Source organism: Sceloporus undulatus, chromosome 1 (genome assembly GCF_019175285.1).
Source record: "Sceloporus undulatus isolate JIND9_A2432 ecotype Alabama chromosome 1, SceUnd_v1.1, whole genome shotgun sequence".
Lineage (NCBI taxonomy): Eukaryota > Metazoa > Chordata > Lepidosauria > Squamata > Phrynosomatidae > Sceloporus > Sceloporus undulatus.
The window spans coordinates 263,019,447-263,044,452 of NC_056522.1; the positions used below are offsets into that span (position 1 = coordinate 263,019,447).

Sequence of the window (25,006 nt, forward strand, 5' to 3'; positions counted from 1 at the left end):
ATTGAAATTAGAGGACCAAAAAGAGTGAGGTATTGCCACCATGTATCCTGCAATTTAAAACCCCAGACCACTACAAGCCTCTTCATATGAATAAAATGTTTCTGATTGTACATCGAATTGTCTCTGGATGTTTGGTAGAAAGGACAATTGTGGATGTTTATAAAAAACTTGAAACCTTTAGCAACAGACAGAGCAACCAACAGGAACATATCCTCAGTTTTCCTCTGTAATTTCATTACCTTACTCTCACACTTTCTTACTGTGTCTCACATGAACCCCAGCAAAGTTCCAGAAGTAAAGACTTCAAAAATCTGTTTCCTGGAAGAGTTGAGAAGCTTCTATGTAGTATCAGGTGTGAAGAAAAGGAAGATAATGGGAATGCCAAGAAGACTAACCATCCTCTGTTTTGTCCTTCCTGTTTTTGTGACCTAAAACCTATAATGTGCCAACCTTAGGGAACTTTGTAAAAACTAAGAGATAGTTCTCTAAAAATTCCATAGAAAATAGCATTTGGATGAAGAACAACTGCTTGTTGATGTCTTAACACTGTGTCTCATTTTATTAATTGGTAATTTAATTCTAGAGCAACATTAATTTTGAAACCCCAACTAAGGCAATCACTTCTATTACAAAATAAATTTTATTAAGTTGGTGCTTTAAATTGGTAAATTTCCAACTTAATTGAATACTTACTTCATTTTAATTTGTTTGCCTATCACAGACAAGGTTGAAGGCCCTAGGAGACTCCTTCCTTCCCTCCCCCAAAATGTGGTACCATTTGCAGTTGCCTGCTATGCCACATTATTGATTGCTTATTTGAGTAAATTTGCATGTAAATGAAAGCAGTAACTCTGAAGGAAACAGTTTTGAGAACATTAACTAGACAATGGTCTGAAACCAATATTATACAGACTAACTTCCAGTCATGCAATAGGATTTCCCCTTCCTCTCTTCCCCCATTTCCCCTAAATCTGCTACCAGTCTGCCAGCCCCCTGGAACAGATTGGAGGATTCATATGGAGTTGCAGGTAGGGAGAGGGTTTCAGTTAATTAGCGCTGTCCATTTCACTGGCAAAAAAGCACAATTGCTATAACTGAATATAACCTTAAAAATAACAGCAACATTATTTTGCAACATTTCATTGTCCATCTACAGCTAGTATTTCAACAGACATGTCTGTATTTGTGGAGTGTAGAGCAGAAATATTCAGCAGACAATATATTTCTGCTCTGTAGTACTTTTTTTAGTATAGTGCTTTAAGTGTTGGATGAGGACTTCAGGAGGCCAGGATTTGAACCTCTGTAGGACCATGCTAAAAACCCACTGGGTGACCTTGGGCAAGTCACACTCTCTCAGCCTCAAAGGATGGCAATGGCAACCCCCCTCTGAAGAAACTTGTCAAGAAAACCCCATGATATCCTTAAGGTCGCTAGAAGTAAAAAATGATTTAGAGGCACACAACTACAACAAACAACCATACAAATCTACTGAATGACTTTAGACTCTCTCAGCTTTAGAGGAAGACAATAGCAAACTTCCTCTGAAAAAATCTTGCCGAGAAAATCCCTAGGATGGAATTTCAGTTAAATTAGTGTCATCTTGAACATGCATGAACAACACCAATTGCTTCTTTTAGTGCCCTGTCTTGTCCAGTGTGGTGATTCTCAATCATAGCTCTTCTGTCAGCTGTGTCACATACTAAGTCAGTCAGGAACAGGGAGTAGTCAATTAAAATGTTTTTAACTAATAAATCAGATAAATGGCTTCACCAGTCATTAATATCCAAACATTTACTACTGTGTTGGTGGAAAAAACACAAGTAAGCCAGCCATGAAATTATAACAGCTTCCCCCGACCAAGAATTCTGTTTTTGAAAGTGTGAATGTTTTCAGCTCTGATTTATATACAGAGAATATAATGCTTTAAGATGATGATGATGATGATGATGAGTGTATGAGCCTGATAGAGAGAGAGGGGGGAGAGGGGGGAAGAGAGAAAAGAAACAAATCAGAAAATGAATGACAAAACATGGGATGGAGACAGAGAACTGATCAAGTGTTGAAAGTTTTTAAAATATATCTCAAAGTGCTAATGTTGGAATTTTTGTTTCTAGTCAGTTTGTTTAAAACCCAAAACCTAAAACTTGTTTGATCTAAGGTGAAACTGGGCTGAGTATGCACATGACCAGCAGCAATATCTCTTGCGAAACATCTCAGGGTGGGGGGGGGGGAGAACTGGCTTCAGCAAAAACAGATGTTAGACACAGGATGATTTTACTAAACATAACTTTTAAAATGTTGCTACTTGAGGTGTCAAATGCGATCAGGCTGTATGTGATCACTTCCAGGCAACCCCTTTCTTTTTACAATTCTTTATACTGTACAACAGAAGTCAGAAAAAATACATTGCACCCAGGAATCAGCTTAATACAATAGAGAACAAAAATATAAGGGGTAGTATTAGAACAATTATGGGCTAAATACAATTTATTAGTTCCAGCCACAGTGTGCCCATTAAGAAAATGGGACTTGTTAGCACATTGAATCAAGTTCCATTGACTCAATGGGTTTATGTGATTTGGGACCAACACCTGGGTTGTTTCTGTATGCCCTCAAGGATGGTGTGGGTGCATGTGTGAGTGTGTATGTCACTGACTACCATATTCACTTAAATGTATTTGTTTTTCTCTCCTGATCTTACAGGTACTTACCTCCCTAATCTAAAAAAGCTGAAATTGAACAACAGTGTACTTACATCTGTGAGGTAAGGAGTTTTAACATAGAAAGTAAAGTTCAGAGAGCTTTTTCATTCTCCAGTTTCCCATATGACATCTTGCAAATATGTCTTTCTAACCTAGAGAGACTGGTGTAGATCTTCATCTTATGTACACTGAGAAAACTCTGTTAAGGTGTCCTGTTTTGTTGTAATGATGGCTAATAGAAAAGCACTTTAAAATGTGATGTTCATTTTCTCTGATCTGCCTGTTCCATATGGCCTGCAAAGGCACATGAAGCTGATGCCAAAATTATTCCTTCCAGAGGTATCATGATGTGTACTAGTCTGTTGATGTTTGCTACAAAGAGTCTTGTAACACTTTAAGGACTAAAAAAATTCATTGTAGGATGGTGTTTTGAGAACTGCAGGCTGCTTCAGTCAGATGTGTTATTCCTGTGTTGCATGTCATTGGATTCCTAAGCAACATGACTAAGGGTCACGCGTGACAGAAACACACACACATACCTACAAACAAAATAAATGAAGCAATTCTTCTTAGTGTTCTTTTAAGAAATGTCTCATTTTTTAATTTAATTTTATTTGTGAATGCTTTTTCCCTTCCACAATTTGCAATTTGTAGCAAAGATTATATAGCTAAAAAGCAGACAAAAAAGCTGAAAAACAAGAGTAAGAATAGATGGGATGGAGTGGGAAGAAAGAGACAAAGGAAGGATGGATAGGATCGAGGAGAGAAATTAGAATTGCTCTCTCCTGAACTGTTGAGTATCCCTGTAGACAGTTTTTCATTTCTGAATCTTTAATGCATCCTGGTTAGTGGTCCTCTGTGTTTCTTTAAAAACAAAGTGGGTTATAATGAGTATGTTCTTCTGTTCATTTAAAGTGGTGAATATCTTGTGCCATGATCTAGTTTCTGTATTGCCTTCCTATCTCACTGCTAGGTAGGTCTCTGAGTCTTGATCCAACACAGGGAGAGGCGGGTTATAAATAAATACTATTATTATTATTATAATTATTATTCTAGTTATGCATGAAGCATGGATAAATAACAAAAATAAATAAATAAAATTACCCACTTGTATCAGTTGTAGCCTTTGATATACATGCCAAGGCACTGATTTTCATATATCTGAAGTCTTTATCATCAAGCCTCAAGTCGAGTTTCAAGTCCTTGCAAGATACTTTCAAGTCAAGTCTCAAGAAGAGTCTTAAGTATGGGAGCCACACTGTGTTTCTCAGAGAGAAACACAGTGTGTTGAAGTGGGGATTGAGATCTGCTTTTCAGAAGCTTCAAACTTTTCAAAAGCCTCAAGCCCATTGCCTAACGTGTTTGCTGTTCCCTTCCAAAATATGTACCCCACACTTTTGGGGCGGGTCTTTCTTGCTGCTCAAAGTGAATGGCACCAGCAAGTCAGTCACTAAAATATCTACAAGTATCAAGTCAAGTCAGTGTGTCATTTTTGCCAAGTAAGGACCAAGTCACGTCATTGAAGTGACTTGAGTCTGACTTAAGTCTGAGTCAGTTGACTCAAGTCTACATCACTGGCATTTATATACTCCTCTGTGGCCAATTGATTTATTGCCTGTCTAGAGCAGGGATGGGCAACTATGTCAGTTTTTCTCCAGCCCCCTTCCAGCTGCTCCCTGCACAAGCAAACCCAAATAAATAAATTTCCCCCCTACAGTCCCTCTCAAAATGGTGAAAAGAAATGATGTATCATTTCTTCTTGCTATTTTGAAATGGACTCCAGAGAAAATGGAGGTATTTGGGGGTAGTATTGGATTCTGGGATGCTTAAGGATGTAGGGGTATTTACATATGTTCACATGACTCTGGCAGTTTGGAAACAAAACCTCTATCTAAATAATGCCAATTCTTTATAAAATTATGGGGTTGGAGGCCTTTGGGGGTATTAGTGGGGTAATTCTGTGGGCCTTCGGGCCACAGTTTGCTCACTCATGCCTGATCTAGAGGTTGGCATTCTTGTTTTTAGTTGACCAACAGGGACACTATATACACTGCATGTGATGAAAAGGTACTGCTCTAGGTCCCTGTTAATTTCCTATTTTACATTTCTTTTATGAAGCTTTTACTCTATTGCTTCCATCTATTTCTCCTCAGCCAAGTAATCACAGATTTATGAAGTAATAATTGAGGGAGAAACATGGAACATTCTCTGAAGAGAGCATTTTAAAAAAATCTTTTACTCTTCCATGATGGCATATGTTTCTTATCTCTCTAATGGTTCTGGCAAAAAGGGCTATATATCAACACTAATGGAGTATTCGTTCTAGTCTGGCTACCAGCTATGATTTTTAATCTAATTGCTTGTGCTTTTTAATTTCAGGGATGAGTAAAAAGATATATGGGGAAACACAGATATATACTTTTTCAGGGGAAGTCTATTCCATTAGCTGTTAATTGTCTGAGCATAAGGAGTAATCCCCACTTGCTGAATGACCTGTTTTTTCTAGAGTATAGCAAGGTAGCCAGTTTCCTGGAGTTACCTTTGTTGCTTTAATGGAAATGCCTGGGGAATCCAGTAGCATAGAAACACTTTTTAGGCTCCAGTTAAGCTGGAGCTAGTTAAGATCAAAAATCTATTTCTTCACGGAGGTAAAGGACAGTAATCAGGCAAATAAAACAACGGATGGAGCTTATTTTAAATGGATTTACAGTTATTGTGTTTCATAGTAATGATATTTTTCTATAGAAAAAAATAACACTTTCTTAGGAGGGTTATGTAATATTTCTGGGTAATGCTTTTTCTTTTTAATAAGATTTCAGTATGTAAATAAAAGGAGTCTTTTCTCCCAAATGCAGCATTTATTGCTAATAGCTATCCTTTTGCTAATGTTAAAATACAGACTTGGCAAAAATATATTGTACTTGTTGCAGGCATGGTTTTGACAGACTGGAAAGAGATTGTTTTACATTGTATGAAACATAACTTTGTTTTTGTTTTTTTAAATGGGAGTGGAAGATGAGAATCTATGCATGTTAAAAACAATTCCAGGATAATTCTTTGCATGTTTTTTTTGGGGCGTATACTTACAAAGGAATATGTCCCATAGAAGTTAAAATGGTTTCCTTTTGAGTAGGAATGAGCTGTGTGTATAATGACAAATGGTGAATTACATCCAGGTTCTTGAGTATTACCCACTTTGTAAAAAAACAAAACAAAAAACTTTCTTATAAGTCCTTTCACATTCCTGATTAAATTTCTGAATCCTACCAAGGCAGCGGTAACTTTTGGGGTCATGTTTGATTTAGTATTTATAAGCTTAGGGGCACTCAAAATATCTTTTTCTTCAGACTGTTGAAGACTGTGTAGAAAAACACAATCTTGTGTCTCCTGTATGACATACAGCTCAGCCCTATGCATGTCTGTTTGAAGTGAGGTCAGCTACATATAGTAGTACAGTCAGCCCTTCTTATAAGCGGATTTTTTTAAAGATAATCTTTATTATACATTTCACAATAATACAAATAGTACAAATACCATTATCAGTGAAAAATAAAATACCTCGGTTGTGAGGCTTCAGAATCTTGACCATTGTGTAGTTCTTTCTGACTTCCTTAATCATCAAAATTGGCATAAATAAATAAATAAATAAATAATATTTTAAGATCTAAGCTAACAAGAATGTCTAGTGTCTTAGTATGTATTAAATATCTCCCTCCTTGGGGAGAAAGAACATAAGAAAATAAAAAAAGGCTCTGGGGCACATTTACAAAAGAGAGCTAGAAGAACTTCACTTCCCTAGTCCTGGCCTTGTAACAGTTAATTATTTAATACCTAGCAAGTTTTAATCTCACACCTCAGCTGCTAAATTAAAAGTAAGCTTTGTCGAAGGAGTCATAAAGTTGTTCACGGACCTGTAGTAACAGGGAGGAATTCATAAATATATTAAGAGGGATACATTTTACAGCTTCAGTATAAAGAATACCAAAGTAAGGTGGGAGATTCTTATGATTAAATTTCCAATAGCTTTACATTCACATTCCATTTTGCTTCCCAAATCCTTACAACTTTATTCCATCCTTCCTTTCTTTCCTTTTTACTTTGTTCTTTAACCTGAATTGAAATCTTATCTAGTTCCCTATATTCGTTAACTTTTTACATCCAATCCTCCCATTTAGGACTTTCTTCTGATTTCCATGCTTTTGCTATTAATATTCTCGCTGCTGTAACTAAATACAACAAAATCCTCCAGCATTTTTTTCCTCCTGTGGCTTCAATAATGTTGTCATATTTAACAAGTATAATTTAGGATTCATTATAAATTTAATTTCAAATATCTACTGGATTGTCTCATGTACCTCTTTCCAAAATTTCTGGATTCCTCTGCATCTCCACCACACATGGAACATTGTCCCTTTCTCCTTTTTACATCTCCAGCAGTATCCTTGATCAAGGTTATAATTTTTTTAAGTCTCCAGGGGGTATAATACCATCTGTACATGACCTTCATATGGTTTTCCTTCAGATCTTGAGCCACTGTGAACTTATTTGTCCTCCTCCATGGATTTTGCCAATCATCCATTGAGATTTCCAGTCCTATGTCTCTTGCCCATTTTACCATATAATCTTTTATAATCTCTTGCTCCATGTATCTTTCTAATAGTAAATTATACAATTTAGAGACTTTCCCTTTTTCGGATTGCCCTAATATTTGATCTAACGCATTTAATTTATTTTCGATACCCACTGACTTTTTATCTACATTGTATCTTTGTTTAATCTGCATATAATTAAACCAGGAGATACTATACCCTTCAGTAGCTAATTCTTCCCTTGTCTTTATAACCATCTCTCCTTTGTCATCTTTTTTCATTAAATGCCTGTACGTAATCCACCTTTGGTTATCTGCCCATCTACCATAGAAAGCCTCCTGCGGTGAAATCCAAATTGGTATGCTAAAATAAAATTTCGCTTTAATTTTTCCCCACACCGTCAGCAGAGATCTTCTAATCGGGTGATTCATAAAGTCTCGGTTGCAGTTGATTTTCTGATAAGCCGAAAAGGCATGCCAATCAAATCTGACTTGGGTCGCTTCTAAATTAAGCAATTCACTATCTTCCAGCTTAATCCAATTTTGAAGCCAGACCAAACAACAGGCCCAATAGTAGAGTTTTAGATCTGGTACCGAGTATCCTCCTCTGTCTTTCTTATCTTTTAAGACCTGCAGTTTAACCCTTGGTCTTTGTCCCTTCCAAATAAATTTCCTAAGTTCGGAATCCCATTCATCAAATACTTTATCTTTCATTTCAATGGGTAAATTCAAAAATAAATATAGTAACTTAGGGAGGATTGCCATCTTTATTACATCTAGTCTTCCAAGTAGAGAAAGGTTAAATTTATTCCATCTTAGCAAATTTTCTTTAATTTCTATCCAGGTGTTTAAGTAATTGTTATTAAATAGTTTTAGGCTATCATTCTCGATCCAGATCCCTAGATATTTAATTTTGTTCTCTACTCTATAACCCGATCTTTCTTTTAACAGCTTTGTTTCCTCTTTAGACATATTCTTGGTTAATATAACTGTTTTCTCTCTGTTTATTTTTAGTCCTGAATGCGGATTTTTATACACGGATTCAAGCATCCACAGTTTGAAAATGTTAAAAAAGTATAAATTTTAAATATCAAACCTTGATTTTTTATAAGGGACACCATTTATATTTAATGGGACTTGAGCATCCACAGATTTTATTATCCATGGGGAATCTTGGAACCAAACCCCAGCATATAACAGGCTCCACTGTACTGACTTCCTGGAAAGCAGGCCTTTAATTCTAGTTGATGTCTGCCCTTCATTCCAAATTAAATAGCTAATTGAGGCTGGCTTTGTAAACTGTCTCATGTCATTGTACTAACATTCTCACAATCATTACATATCTTCCTGTGCTTGTCTGCATCAACGTCTGACTTTAGAGATAATTGCTGCACTCATCAAGCTAATTATGAAATTAAAAATTGCTACAGTAGTATTAGCTACTGAAAAGAGTTTTTGAAAGGCAAACAAACATAACAATGGTTTGCCTCTCTGACAAGATTATTTAATTCCTTAGTTCAGTGTTCTTTTATTGTGCATTGAATTTCACAAAAATTCAACCTGGTTCTCTTGGCACTATCTGTTTATCAAACCATTTCCTGTATTGCTATGTATTGTATATGTATTATCCTACTTGAGAGTATGTATTTTCCCTGGATGAAGATTAACCTTCCATTTTGAAGCCAAGCCCTCCCTCCAGTCCATCTGCCTTGGTCCAGGCCTCGTAGGTAGAGAGGAACTGCTGGACCTCTTACCCTCTCACTCCCCCACTCCCTTCTCCTTTTGTGTCATGTCTTTTTAGATTGTAAGCCCGAGGGCAGGGAACCGTCTAACTAAAAAGATTGCATGTACAGCGCTGTGTAAATTTACAGCGCTTCATAAATAATGGTTAATAATAATAATAATAATAATATCTATGTATATCACTTCATATAACATACTTTGGAGAGTAGTGACTGAAAAGAAGGCACCCACTACTTTCTCCTGCTGTTGAAGGTTAGTGCTTCTGATGTCTTGAGAATCCAACACTATAATAAGATGTAGGCCAAAACCAGATGGAAGGGAAAAGCCAGCTCACTCTCAGGGTTTCCTGATTCACAGGGAAAACATGCTGACTGCACTGCCAACTCCCTCAATGGGTTGGCAGCCGATATGCAGTTTGCACTATCCCCTTCCCACTGCAAATATGGAACAGTCATAACAGAGCAATCGTGGCTACAAGTCGTGCCATATCATTTTTTATTTTTTGTTCCACCTCAAATGCATGCGCACATATGCATGGATGCTCCACTAGCAGCAGCCAGTTGCCTCCCTTAGCCCACCCAGCTGCCAACCCATTGAGTGCCCCACACAACTGTCTGTCTGATCACATGATAGTTTGACTGCCCATATACAGTACAGTCATGGAGCCCCTTTTATCTTGTTCGCCCCTGCAATTTGCTGACTGGAACAGAAGGGTGCCACCATGAAGAGCCAGCTCAGGGAGTTCTGTCTGAGGCAGCCTCCAAGCCCTCCTGGAACAATGAGCACCTCTCCAGACATGATGTCCCTCTGTATCTACCCCCTTTCTCCTCCTTTCCCCTCATGACTCCCTGTTGGACTAGCTAGTTCATTATTGTTAATATTAAAGTTTTATTATTGTTTGCTATCTAATGTGTTTGTCATCATTTTGCTTCACGGGGTGTGCAATGAGTTGATGTCTTCATACCAGCATGCAGTCTGTATGCCGATGCGAAAGTTCATTCTTTCCAGTTTGAACCAGAGCAAACAGGGATTTTTAAAAAACATATTATTTTTGCTGTGATGTTAAGCCTCACAGCGCATCTTTGGGCCATTTTCTTACTATTTCAGCCATGTCTGTCATCTGCACTAGTGAGTTCCAAAACAGGGCAGGGCTATTTCTTTAAGCCTGTGCAGCCAAGCCCACAGATCTAACCTAGTATTACATTTTTTCTCTCCAACAAATAGCTCAGATTTTTAGTTTCCCTGCAATGCAATATAAAGGCTACCTATTTTCACATTCTTTCCTTACCTTTCACCAGCAGTGTTTAGAGAGACAACGGTCAGTTAGGGCAAGCCAGAGATTTTACTTTTGCTTTTTAAGACTCCAGTTTTCTGTTGTACAAATAATATGACAAATAATTTTCTTTGACTGAAAACAGATATCTAAATACCTAACCTCTTGAAATCTACTCCTAATACTGTGCTCCAGCATAATGAAAGAAGTGATTGATGTAATCAGAAATGAGAAGGGAACAATGATTGTCCACCCCTTGGGAGATGTAAATAGTTGAATGTCAGGAACAAGTAGTTTAATTAGGTAGCTATTCAGAGAGTTGCTCATCCCTATCTCTGTGTAACAGTGGATCAAAGAATCCTCAGATACATCCAGCAATGGCTTGAAAAATAATCTTGGACAAAGATTGATAATTTCTGTGAAGTGTTGTTTTTCAATTTTTTCTGTTACTTGACGCTTGCAACAAGAAAGGAATTGCTTTATACAAGAAGGTATAGTATTGGAAAACAAAATCAGAAGTCATTTAAAGATGGCCAGTTTATCTGGGTGGTTCTGCTTGTTTGCAAATTGCACAGTTGTGGAAAATCTTGCAAAGTCTCATAATGGTATGACTTGATTGTGCTTGGTTTGTTGCACTGTCTGAAAAATCAATTACAATTGACCAGGAGGGAGGTAAAGGAAGATGATTTTATAGAAATATAGTCACCATTTCTCCTCTGTGCTACACATCTGACTTCAACACATGGACCACCAATAAATCAATTGGACTTTTGGAACAGTAGCTTTTTACATAGTGATTTATAAGTGGAAAGGAGACCCATGAGTATTGTCTGGACTTGATGTAAATATGCTGTGAGGAAGATGTGGAAGACTGTGATAGCTGATTGTACTAATCCAACTCATCTTTGGTGAGGGGAGAGTGTTATGTGTTTGCAAATGAATTTAAAGTCCAAAACATATACTATATTTAAAAAAAATTAAACTGCATTGCATATTTATCTATTTACAAATGTCACCCATTTATAGGGTTTGGAATCTGAAAGTTAATTTATTCAATGTCTTTTGATAGGTTGATCTTTGTCTATAAATCATGGATATAGTTTGTATTACAGTGAGTCCTTGTTATCCACTGGGGTTTGGTTCCAGAAAAGGCAAAGGGAACTCAACCTGAGGATAAAGGAGCAGAGGACAGAATAGTGGAATTTCAGCACAAAATAAGTAAAGAGATAGTACAGGAATTCCTTGTTAATCTAAATGAATTTAAGTTGCCAGGACCAGATGAACTACATCCAAGGGTATTAAAAGAACTGGAAATTTAGTATCGGAGCCATTGGCAATAATCTTTGAAAACTCCTGGAGAACAGGAGAGATCCCAGCAGACTGGAGGAGGGCAAATGTTGTCCCCATCTTCAAAAAGGGGAAGAAAGAGGATCCAAACAATTATCGGCCAGTTAGTCTGACATCAATCCCAGGAAAGATTCTAGAGCAGATCATTAAACAGAGAGTCTGTGAACATCTAGAAAGCAATTCCATAATCACAAAAAGTCAACACGGGTTTCAGAGAAACAAGTCATACCAGACAAATCTGATCTCTTTCTTTGATAAAATTACCAGCTTGGTAGATGAAGGGAATTCTGTGGATGTAGTATATCTTGATTTCAGTAAGGCCTTTGACAGGGTTCCCCATGACATTCTTGCAAACAAGCTTGTAAAATGTGGACTAGACAAGGCAACTGTTAAGTGGATTTGTAATTGGTTGACCAGCTGAACCCAAAGGGTGCTCAACAATGGCTCCTTTTCATCCTGGAGAGAAGTGACCAGTGGAGTCCCACAGGGCTCTGTCCTGGGGCCAGTACTGTTCATCATCTTTATCAATGACTTGGAGGAAAAAATTTGGGGAATACTTATCAAATTTGCAGATGACACCAAATTAGGAGGAATGGCTAATACTCCAGAGGACAGGATCAAAATTCAAAATGACCTGAATAGACTAGAAAGCTGGGCCACAGCTAACAGAATGAAATTCAACACAGAGCAATGTAAGGTACTGCACTTAGGGCGAAAAAATGAAAAGCATAGATATAGGATGGGGGACACCTGGCTTAAGGAGACAACATGTGAAAGGGATCTAGGAGTCCAAGTAGACCACAAGTTGAACATGAGTCAACAGTGCGATGCGGCAGCTAACAAGGCCAATGCGATTTTAGGCTGCATCAATAGAAGTATAGTGTCTAGATCAAGGGAAGTAATAGTGCCACTATATTCTGCTCTGGTCAGGCCCCATCTGGAATATTGTGTCCAGTTCTGGGCGCCACAATTCAAAAAGGACATTGAGAAACTGGAGCGTGTCCAAAGGAGGGCGACTAAAATGGTGAAAGGTCTGGAAACCTTGCCCTATGAGGAACGCCTTAGGGAGCTGGGGATGTTTAGCCTGTAGAAACGAAGGTTAAGAGGTGATATGATAGCTTTGTTTAAATATTTGAAGGGATGTCATATTGAGGAGGGAGCAAGCTTGTTTCCTGCTGCTCCAGAGACTAGGACCCGGAGCAATGGATGCAAGCTGCAGGAAAAGAGATTCCACCTCAACATTAGGAGGAACTTCCTGACAGTAAGGGCTGTTCGACAGTGGAACACACTTCCTCAGAGTGTAGTGGAGTCTCCCTCCTTGGAGGTCTTCAGACGGAGGCTGGATGGCCATCTGTCGGGGATGCTTTGATTTGGATTTCCTGCATGGCAGGGGGTTGGACTGGATGGTCCTTGCGGTCTCTTCCAACTCTATGATTCTATGAAAAATCTGTGGATGCTCAAGTCCCATTAAATACAGTGACATAGCAAAATGGTGCCCCTTATATAAAATAGAAAATCAAGGTTTGCTAGTTGGAATTATACTTTTTTAAAAAACATTTTTTAACCATGGATGCTTGACTCTGTGGATAAAAAATCCATGGATAAGGAGGGCTTATTCTCTTTTTTGAACATATTACCAATAAGAGAGGCTTTATGTCAGAGTGCACATCCAAGTCTGTCTATCATTTTAGCTATGTACAAGTTAATCTTCCCATCTCTCATGTGTGTTGAAGAGCCTTAATTATAACTATGGCATCTGTACTTATCTTGTATTCTAAAATATACAAGCTTGAATCCCAATAGCCCAGCAAAAGAGGGCTGCAAGAGGACTGCCCCATGCCTTCAAGAGATCATTTTCAGGCTTGGGAGGGGTGGGGGGAGTTATCTTCTGCTTCTTTGGTGCTTCTTTGAATCCAAGCCACATCCCGTATGCAATTAACTCATGAAAATTAGTGATCGAGAATATGTTTTAATGCCCTTTTTTTGGTAGACTGACCTTGAAAGGTAGATATTTGTATTGTGGAACATTTCCAACGTTTTTATTGTAGTGCATTTAATTTCCTTCTGGTAAATTATAATTAATAGTAGATTTCCTCAATGCTGAAGAGAATATTAAATTCTAAGGATCTTGACTTGTTTCCCTTGGGTGCTTACTGAACTGAACATTTTCTTCAACACATTGTGAAGTTAGGATGTTTTAGGTCTTTTTCTCACCATTCACATTTTAAGAGCAAAATGAACAGTAAAGATTCCCAGTTTCTTTATGCAGTTTATGGTAGTATTTTAGGCAGACATTGGAAGGAAGAATCTGAAATGTCTAAATTATTAGACATTTTTTCTTATACTTTGTTCATTATGGGTGTGATGGTGATGATCAATATCCCACCAATTCTTCACTGTGAGACTCGAACTCAGGACTCACTTAAGTGTCTCCTGTTGTATAACTCTCTTTAGACGTCAGCCCTCTGGGTTTCAGATTTTTCAACCATCTTGGCATCAACTATTATTTGACAGCCACACACTCACTGTCTAATGTATCCCAAACCTAAAAGACTTTCTCAATGTTTGTAGCATTTCTAATGTGTTTCTGAAATCACTTCAGACAGCTGCTTGTTGAATCAAAGTAAGAAATTTGTTTGCAAGTCAGGCTGAATACAGTATCTCTTTTAGTGGATGGTGTTCACAATGGATACAGTGTATAAATACTTTATTACTATACATACTCGACTATAAGTTGGCCTCATGTATAAGTCGACGGCAAGGTTTGGGGCCAAAACTATGGATTTTGACATGACCCATGGATAGGTTGAGTGTAAAACTTGGAGGCTCCTTCAGTGTGTGTATGCAAGCAACAAGAGGGAAGCAGCAATCAATACAAGGCTTCAGTGTTTCAGCCTTACACTCCTGAGACAACGAAACTCGTGGGGGAGAGGGACTGTTAAACAAATATCAATCAATCACCAAGGACTCTATCTGCTTGGCTCAAGACAGAACGAAACTGCATGGAGAAATCTAGCTGCTATCACATTACCATGCTGACCTGTAAATAAGTCGACCTGGGATTTTGGGGTCAATTTTTGGACATATTTTTTTAGACTTATAGACAAGTATATACGGTAGTTACACAATTTAACAGTTTCTTTAGCTTGTCATTGGCGGGATACATTGGCGGCCTGCAGCCGCCCCTTTGTGCCACGTATTGGGGCCAGGACAGCCACAGCGGCAGCCCAAAGGCCCCAATCTGGTGCTTTTTGGGACCAGAGAGACCTTGGGGCTTCATGCCCCAGGACACCCTGGGGAGCCACTGCCAGGAGAGAAAGGGGCCGCTCAGCCCCTTTCCCCTGGCTTTGTTCCTGCAGTCGTTTGATGGCTGCGGAAACGAGGTGCTCCCCAAGAAGGAGCTCCATTTCGGAGCTCCTTCCAGCGCCGCTGTTAGGCCGCCACAAGCGGCCTGACGCGGCGCAAAGACGTCACACCTGTGCCGTTTGGACGTGGCGCGGCCGTAACGTCATAATGGCGACGCCCATCTGTACAGGCTGCTTCCGTTTTGATGTACAGAATATGTACTAGGGTTGCGGGGTGTCTGTAAGCAACGCCCCGAGGCAACCCTAGCATGTATTCCTTACGTTCTAAAAGGCCCATCTGTACTGGGCCTTTGGGCCCAAACAGACAGGCCAAAATAAAGCTGCTTTGGGTCAATTTGGAGGTATGCTGTTTAACTACTGCATGCATCCTAAGAGGCCAGAAGCCATGCCAAAGCCACACTCCAGTCCTAAGGACTAGAGCACAGCTTTGGCACAGCGTCCAGCCTCTTAAGATGCATGCAGCATTTAAACAGCATACCTCCAAAGTGACCCAAAACAGATTTATTTTGGCCTGTCTGTTCATGCCCTTTGTAACTGCTTCTTTAAAACTTTACATATTTGTTCCCTTACAGACTAAGTTCTCATAGAACCTTTTGTATCTTACAACCCTTCTGGTTACCCGTGACTCCAGTAGTCACCAAACACTATTTCTCCCTCAGGACATTACAACAATTTAATTAAGGACACTCTTCATCCATTTCCTGGGTACCTAAAACCCTTTGTAGCTGCCCCCCGCAGCAGCCTAACCTAACCTCAATTGCTCTTCACCCCTCAGGACACACTCAGCATCAACCCCTTTCAGACCTGCTCATCCCACTTATATATTCACTCCTGGGAACAGTCCCCACCTTTTCCTGGCTTTGCTCCCATTGTCTAGTGCAGGGGTAGGCAAGCTTTTTGAGCCAGGGGCCGGGTTGCTGTCCCTCAGACAACTGGGGGGCCGAAGCCAAAAAATAAACAATTAAATAAATTTTCAAATAAATAAATAAATAAATAAACAAACCAGGACAAATGTAGGACAAAAATTTCAGATACACTTTTACTAAAAAATGGAGGACACACCAAAAAAAAATTGCTGATTTTTAAAATTTTTTTAATATAAATGCATGTTTTGGAGTCTTCTATAGACAACTGCCCCCTTGCCCACTGCTTGCTCCCCCGCCCGCCGCTTGTCCGCCTCCTCCTGATAGGCCAACAGCCCCGTGCCCTTGTGCGAGAGGCCAAAGGCCCCAGCGGCAATCAGCAGCAGGACCGGGCAGGGGCCGGTCCCAAGGCCTTGCTGGGCCGCATCTGGCCCGCGGGCCGCAGGTTGCCTACCCCTGGTCTAGTGCCAAGGCTCTAATCTGCCTGTTGTCTCCACAGTGAGTAACTGCTGTCAAATCAACTTTGACTTAAGGCGACCCTATGAATGGCATACTGCCAAAATTATATACTGTTTGATTGAAATGATTTTTAACTGTTTTTAAAATTGTATTGGTAAGTTTTAAACCAATTTTATCTGTGTGTCACCTTGGGTCCCACTCCAAGAGAGTGGGCGGCAAAATAAATAAATAAATAAATCCCACCCAGGTACAGAGCCATCAATCAGATGTGCATCTCTCTTGTTCATAAGATCTGCTTCCCCATGGAACTTTAAACTTGGGGAAGGGGATTGGTTACATCAAGTGAGGTCTTTAATTAAACTTGCCTCTTTGGTGTTCTCCTGCTTTGTCAGTTTTGTCTTGCTTGTAATGTAATATCTCTGGATGCTGAAGTATTAGAAATTAAATGTGGCACACATATTCAGACCCACAGACCTAAGCCTGACCTCTTTTTAAGAAAGCCAGGGCCAACCAAAGCGTTTTATGGACATCAGTATTCTAGATATTTATTTTCTCCCCACACTGAATTTGCACAAATACCTCCTTACAGACCAAAGAATATGCCAGATAATTGACATTATATGGAGGCTTCTTACATTTCATGCTAGACTATCTTGAGATCCATTCACTCATTCATTGGCTGGTATATAAGTTCATTTCTGCCCATGCTCCAAGTAGCTTGGGCTGGAGAGAACCAGGCTTCTGGACACTTCAAGTGGAATTACAGTAAACCCCAGTTTGATGGGAACAACCTGGTGCTTTAGGGTGTTATCGGAGATGTGGCAACAAGTCTCAGAGGAGGAGAAGGCTTAGATCCTATTCAGGAGTCTTTTTGCAGAGTAAGGAGCCCTGTTCCATGGCATAGAGGGAGTAGACTGCAGCCATGGAGATTAATTTGTGTTAGAGAAGGAGATTGTGGGCTTGGTTCTGAGATCTCCATTTTGTTTTCAACAGTATTCATGAATTGCTGGAAAGTGTGTAGGTGTGAAGTCCTTTTAAGGTTGCTATTTCCTCCCCTCTCTTTTTCAAAGGGTGGGTCATTGACTTGACATCAGGAATCAGTTTTGGTTTGTATTTATGCAGTCAAAGGGGGTCTTCTCATTATATTTCTCCAATTATATTGCACCAAATGGACTTATTCCCAGTAGATCTTCCTGAAAGCATTGTTAATGTTTTCAAAATCCCAGTTTGTTCTGCACTACATTGGCTTTCTCTCAGGTTTTCATTAGCTGTCACCAATTTAGATAATGCTTTCTATGGAAGACTGTGTGCAAAGAGAGATTCTGTAATGCATAGTAGAATATTGAATTTTGGGTAGTTAATAATAAGAAATTTTATGTTAACTCTAAGGCACAGTTTGATTTAGGCTGCACCCCTGAAACCATTTATTATTATTATTATTATTATTATTATTATTATTATTATTAACCTTTATTTATGAAGCGCTGTAAATTTACACAGCGCTGTACATACAATCTTTTAGTTAGACAATTCCCAGCCCTCGGGCTTACAATCTAAAAAGACATGAACACAGAAGGAGAAGGGAATAGTGGAGGGAAAGGGTAAGAGGTCCAGCAGTTTCTCTCTACCTCCAAGGCCTGGACCAAGGCAGAGGCTTCATAATGGATGGTTAATTGTTTTCCAGAGAGTTAGACCCACTGAACACAGGGGGAATTATTTCTTAGTAAATATATGCATAAGATTATGTTGTTAATTATTTGTGAGCTTCTACAACTGCAGCTGCATACAATCCTTTATTATTTGGAGAAGGTGCTAAATTTAAAGTGACTGGATGTAGATTGGGTTCATGTTCAAATACAGTACTGCAGTATAAAATGATTTAAGGCAAGCTTTTAACTATGAATTAATTCAAATTAAACTGGAATTGCAGAATGTCCTTCTCAGTGGGTGGGTACTTCTGGGTTCACAAGAGCTTTTGGATTAGTTAGTTAATATCAGACTGTACACTAGCAGTTTTGTCATTGTACACAGTATTGCAAATTACTGATAGAAGACTTATTTTAAATGCAAGGAGTATCAACAGAGCTGAAGAAGGTTGTAAACAGATCACACCCTTGCTAATGCATTTGTTCATGTGTGTGATATGAGTGTCTCTTTTACCTTGGATCTTGGAAAGAATTAGTGTGTAAGGAGTGTGTAAGGAGGGTTAATGGCTTTGATCTTATTGCCTAAGACCCACTGAAACCAATTCATGCCAGAGCTTTTGACACTTGTTCAAGTTTTGTTCTCTTTCAGTTGTTAAAGGGGGAAAAATCTATTCCTGGAATGCCCTTACAGCCTGTCATCAGAATTTGAATCTGACTGGGATGATGTTTAGAATCAGAAATCCATGCTTATAGAAGCTGAAGTGCAGTTTACATTAATTTTATACACTGGTGGTCACATGTATGAACTCCTGAATTGAAGCGTGCTGCTTCGATAAGGAGTGAGTAAACCTGGCCCTCAGTGTCTCAAATTTTGTTCTCTTAGGGACCTTGGAACAGCTCTGTCTCATCTTCAGGTCCTGTGGATGGCTCGTTGTGGGCTACCAGATTTAGATGGGATCTCTTCCTGCTGCTCTTTGAAGGTAGGGCATTAGTGATTTGACATTTTCAGTTGACATATTTACTAGGAGACCAGGGTTCAAATTCTTGCTGAGCCATGGAAACTCATTGGCTAACTTTGGGAAAGTCACAATCTGTCAGCCTTAGAGGAAAGCAATGACAAATGTGCTCTGAATAAATCTTGTCAAGAAAAATCTGATGATAGGTCACCATAGGTCATAACTGACTAGAAGGCACATAACAACATATGTGACAATAGGCAAATTTCCTGTGAATGAATCTTGCCAAGAACTCCTATGGTAGACTTGTCATAAATCTGAGTCAACTTAAAGGCACATCATAATAACCATATACAGTACAGTATAAAAACAGGAAGACAGTCATCCAGCGTTTTAGTTTAAAGTACTATAGTTAAATCTTAAAAATCCATATTTTCCTTCTGATTTTTATTTATCTTTCTAGGAACTTTACATAGCCTACAACAACATTGCTGACCTAAGTCAAGTGAGCCTGCTGGAACATCTTGAGATTCTAGACCTAGAAGGAAATAATATTGAAGACCTCAGTCAGATTCAGTATCTGGGGCTCTGTACAAAGCTGTCTACTCTTACAGTAGAGGGAAATCTTATATGCTTAAAACCAAGCCCCCAGTCTCTAGAGGTTTGTATCTGTTTTGTTCAGATTTCATTACGGATCATATACATTACCTTATTTTAACCTTCAAAATAAAATAAAATTGTTTTTCAACAGTGTAGTTTGCCACATGGAAACTTTCCCAGGGTAGAATTTGGAATCTGCCTCCTCCCTTAAAATCCTGCTTGAACATTCATCATGACATAAAAAATCCTGCTTTGTATCCTTCTGTTGGTAGAGATGGCGCAACACGAAACAGATGTAGTGCCTGAACTTTGAAACAACCTTCCTTCAGTGCCCAGTCAAGACTCCTCACTTTTGAATGGGTAACCAAGACTTGGCGTTTTTGACAAGTGTAACTCTGGGTAACACAGTGGTAACACAGTGAGAGCCATTAGGGCTGAAGGGCGGGATATAAATACCTAAATAAATAAAAATAAATAAAACGAGATGGCTTTTTGGGTTTTAACTAGGGATAATACAGTGGTAACGAGACTAGAGTTTTTAGAATTGTTTTTTTTTATCTTATCATCTTAGAACATAGTGCTGGAAGAAGTCTCAAAGGTAATCTATTATTATTGCTGTTGTTTCTGTTTCCTGTTTCTCCCCAAAACTGGGAATCAACATGATCTACAGTTTAAATGCACAGTACAATTAAAAATCTACAAAAGTGACAAAACAGAATTAAACTATTACAATATTAAAACAAATCATTTGTTTAAAAATAGAATACAATTAAAAAGACAAAAGCGTTGCACAGGTTCCCTGACCAATGGCTGTCTAGTTCTATTTGAAAATCTCTGCTAGAAAGAAATGATTCCACTGTCTAATAGCATATATTGTACCATCAGAGAATTCTTCCTGATGTTTAATCAAAAATTTACTTCCCTTAATTTGAGCCCCTTAGTCCTGGTCATATTGCCTGGAACATTTAAATACTCAAACAAACAAACAAGCCAGCAAGGTCTATTATCTATCTATTTATTTATTTATTTGATTTGTATATGTACTGCCTTTTTGCCAACATGGGATGCAAAGCAGCTTATAATAAATCTTATAATCTCTGGCATAGCTTTTTAAACATTTGAAAATATCTGTCATGTCACTTCAGCATTTCATCAGATCTTGGTCTCTGGACCTCTCTCACAATTTTCCTTGGGATACATTATTGTTTTGAATGGTTAGCCACCCTGGGAGGCCAGCTGAAAGGCGGAGAAGGGGTATTTTGATTAGTAAACCGTAATAAAACTTGTCCTGTCCTCTAAAATGATGACAAGTTTTTATCATGGAGTAAGAGCCAGTACAGACAGCCCTTTAAAGCTGTTGTCCAGGCGTTTACATGGCGCATCTTCTGAAGCCACCCTAAAGCTGCCTGGAAGTCGGGCGGCCGCCCAGACATTGATGGCTTCAAGATGCTCCAGAGGCGTGGCATTTACATGCTGCATGCCACCAGATTATCTTGAAGCTGGCTTTTGGCTTCAGCAGAGCTGAGAAAGTCAGCTTTTTCCCAGCCCAAAAAGGAGTGGATCTTTTTCGTTCCTTTTTGGACCAGCTTCAAGGAGGATTGGGGCTGTGGCGTGTGTTTGCCACAGCCCCAATCTGTCTTTGCCGGGGGCAGCTTTAAGCCGCCCCTTCTAGCCAGTCTGTTCCCAGCCTAAGTTAATGAAGAGTCTTTTGACACAACATATGATTCCACTTTAAGTGGAGGAAACAGATTTGGGTGTATGAAAGCTCATCCTCAGAAGGACCAGCCCAGGTTAGGTGGGCCGGGGGGGGGTGTTGCCTTGGTCCACAAGAACACCTTGTCTCTCACCAGGAACCACATCCTACAAACTTCTTTTATCGAGTGTATTTACCTGACCCTGAAGGCTAGGGACAGTCTAAGGATTCTGTTGGTGTATCGGCCACCCCGTGCGCTAACGGACTCCCTTAACAAGCTGACACAGCTGGTTGCGGAGCTGATGTTGGAGACGCCCAGGCTGCTAGTCCTGGGCGACTTCAACATCCCCTTCGCGGCCAACTATGTTCCATCCGGTGCGGCTCGGGAATTCATGGATACCATGGCGGCCATGGACCTGTCCCAGCTGATTTCGGGTCCAACGCATTTTGCGGGTAATACACTGGATTTGGTCTTTTGTACGGATGCGGAAAATCCGTGGGCGGAAATAACTAATATTTCCCCCCTGTCATGGATGGATCATTTCCTCGTGGAGGCAAAAATCAAGGCTTCTACCCAGATCCCCCCCGGGGGTGGAGGACCTATTAGGATGGTCCACCCTCGAAGGCTGATGGAACCTGAGAGATTCCAGGAAGCATTAGAGGGGAACATGGTTGGAAATGACGGTGACTCTGTTGATGCCCTGACTGGTATCTGGAATACCGGTCTCTCCAGGGCTATACACAGTATCGCTCCCAAGCGCCCTCTCAGGCCCGCTTCCAAACGTAAGCCCTGGTATACGGAAGACCTCTGGGCAAGGAAGCGGGTCCTGCGACGGCTAGAGCACCGCTGGCGGAAACACCTACGCTTAGCCAACAAGGCTCTCCTGGACCGCCTTTTGGAGGACTACGGAGAGGCGATATGAGCAGCTAAGAACTCGTTCTATGGTGCTCGTGTCGCGTCCGCGGAGTCGCGTCCAGCAGAGTTGTTCAGGGTAGTCAGGGAGCTAACTCAGCTCCCTCCTGCCCCGAACCAGATCCTTGAACCTTCAAAGGCCTGCTGTGACCAATTTAACAACTTCTTCGCGGATAAAACCTTTCGGATAAGCGAAGGTCTTAACGCCGGCATTAGAGCAGAACCTAGGGCAGAGGCATCCAGAGCCTCCATGGACTCCATTAAACTGGATCAGTTTGAGTCGGTTAGTACCGATGATGTGGACAAGATCCTTGGAAGTGTTCGGAAGACAACCTGCTCTCTCGATCCCTGTCCCTCATGGCTAGCGGCTCAGGGGGGACCGGTGGTAACCTCGTTGTTACACCGGATTATAAATACATCTTTGAGGGACGGGCAATTTCCATCCAGCTTGAAATTGGCCACTGTAAAACCGCTGTTAAAAAAGCCCTCCCTCAACCCCCTGATGCATAATAATTATCGGCCAGTATCGCTATTGCCATTTTTGGGGAAGGTGATCGAGAAGGCGGTTGCAATCCAGCTTCAATCAATCTTGGATGAAACGGATTATCTAGACCCATTTCAAACTGGCTTTCGGGCGGGCTACGGGGTTGAGACGGCCATGGTCACCTTGGTCGATGATCTCCGTCTGGGCATCAACAGGGGAAGCGTGTCCCTGTTGGTGCTCTTGGACATCTCAGCGGCTTTCGATACCATAGACCATGGTATCCTTCTGGAGCGCCTGGTAGAGGTGGGAATCGGGGGCACTGCGCACCAGTGGTTCCGTTCCTACCTCTCTGGGAGGTTCCAGATGGTGCAGCTGGGAGATGTGTGCTCCAACAAGAGGGCCCTTATATCTGGGGTCCCTCAAGGAGCCATTCTGTCTCCCATGCTTTTCAACATTTACATGAAACCGCTGGGAGAGATCATCCGGAGACATGGGGCGCGGGTTATCAGTACGCTGATGACACCCAAATAATCTTCTCTATGTCTCCGACTGATGCAGTGACCGGGGATGGCATCTCTCCTCTCGTGGCCTGTCTGGAGTCAGTAATGGGCTGGATGAGGGAAAAGCGACTCAGTCTGAATCCAGAGAAAACGGAGGTGCTCGTGATAGGTTCTCCTGGCCCAGGGATGGCGGTGGTTCCACCTGTCCTGAACGGGATCACGCTTCCCGTGAGGGACTCTGCACGCAGTCTGGGGGTGCTCCTTGACTCGTCGCTCCACCTTACATCTCAGGTGGATGCGACGGTTAGGAGCACCTGTTATCAGCTTCGGCTTATTCGCCAGCTGCGTCCCTACCTGAGCCGGGGGGACCTAGAAACAGTGGTACACACTCTGGTAACCTCTCGATTGGACTTCTGCAATGCGCTCTACGTGGGGCAACCCTTGTACCATACCCAGAAGCTACAATTGGTACAGAATATGGCAGCCAGACTGGTTACTGGTACATCCAGAGCCAGTCATATAACACCTGTACTTAAAGATCTGCACTGGCTGCCTATTCGCTTCCGGGCGCAATACAAGGTGTTGGTTATAACCTATAAAGCCCTACATGGCTTGGGCCCAGGATACCTTGAGGACCGCCTCTCCCCATACAATCCGCCCCGCACACTCAGAACATCTGGGCAGCAGCTACTGAGGGTACCTGGGGCAAGATTAGCCTCCACAGCAAGGAGGACATTTACCATCTCGGCCCCAACCCTCTGGAACACGCTGCCCATAGAGCTCTGCTCGGCTACCTCCCTAGCCCAGTTCAGGAAGGATCTGAAAACCTTCCTGTTTAAGCGAGCATTCCCCGATACAAGTTCTAGTTAGCCCCCCCCCCCCCCGCCGGCCGACGGCCAATGATGTGCTGGCTAGTAGGTGGTTTTTAATGTATATTTTAATGTGTTTTTATTGCCTCTGTATATTGTGTTTGATATTGTGTTGTGCACCACCCTGATTGGAAGAAGGGCGGTATATAAATAAAGCATTTATTATTATTATTTATTATCCTGCCAACGTCTTTCTTTCAGTTAGTCTCAAAGATGCTATACTTAACATCCATCAGACTGAGAGCTGCTAGTGTAGAGAGTGGGTAATACTGAATTTATTTACTTTACTTTACTTTATACTGCCTTCCAGTACTTCCAGGAATTCAGGGCAATATATAATGCATTATCATAACAATTACAGTTGAATTTTTTTTAAAATCAACATTGTTGAAACATCAGGTTAAACAGTCTAGTTAAAGGCTGAGTAAACAAAACTTTTTTTCTAAGCTTGTATGATTCCCTGTTCTGATCCCTTTAACATGGACAAAGGACTGCCCTGGTCGCCCTGGTCGATGATCTCCATCTGGGCATGGACAGGGGTAGCGTGTCCCTGTTAGTGCTCTTATACATCTCAGCGGCTTTCAATACCATTGACCATGGTATCCTTCTGGAACGCCTGAGGGAGTTAGGTATCAGGGGCACTGCGCTCCAGTGGTTCTGTTCCTACCTCTCGGGCAGATTCCAGATGGTGCAGCTGGGGGATGTGTGCTCCAATAAGAGGGCGCTTACATCTGGTGTCCCTCAAGGAGCCATTTTGTCCCCCATGCTATTCAACATTTACATGAAACCACTGGGAGAGATCATCCGGAGACACGGGGTGCTGTGTTATCAGTATGCTGATGACACCCAAATATGTTTCTCTGTGTCTCCGACTGATGCAGTGACTAGGAATGGTATCTCCCCTCTAGATGCCTGTCTGGAGTCAGTAATGGGCTGGATGAGGGAAAACAGACTCAGCTTGAATCCAGAGAAAACGGAAGTACTCGTGTTAGGTTCCCCGGGCCC

General features: G+C 40.8%; 1 protein-coding gene across 1 annotated transcript in view; it reads left to right on the forward strand.

The window, feature by feature from the left end:
* The window catches only part of LRRC56 (leucine rich repeat containing 56), an 86,888-nt gene that overhangs the window by 39,016 nt on the left and 22,866 nt on the right, over positions 1 to 25,006 (forward strand). The window contains 3 exon segments of the mRNA XM_042445202.1: positions 2,704 to 2,764; positions 18,870 to 18,966; positions 19,406 to 19,603. Of these exon segments, the coding sequence (XP_042301136.1) occupies positions 2,704 to 2,764; positions 18,870 to 18,966; positions 19,406 to 19,603 (356 nt within the window).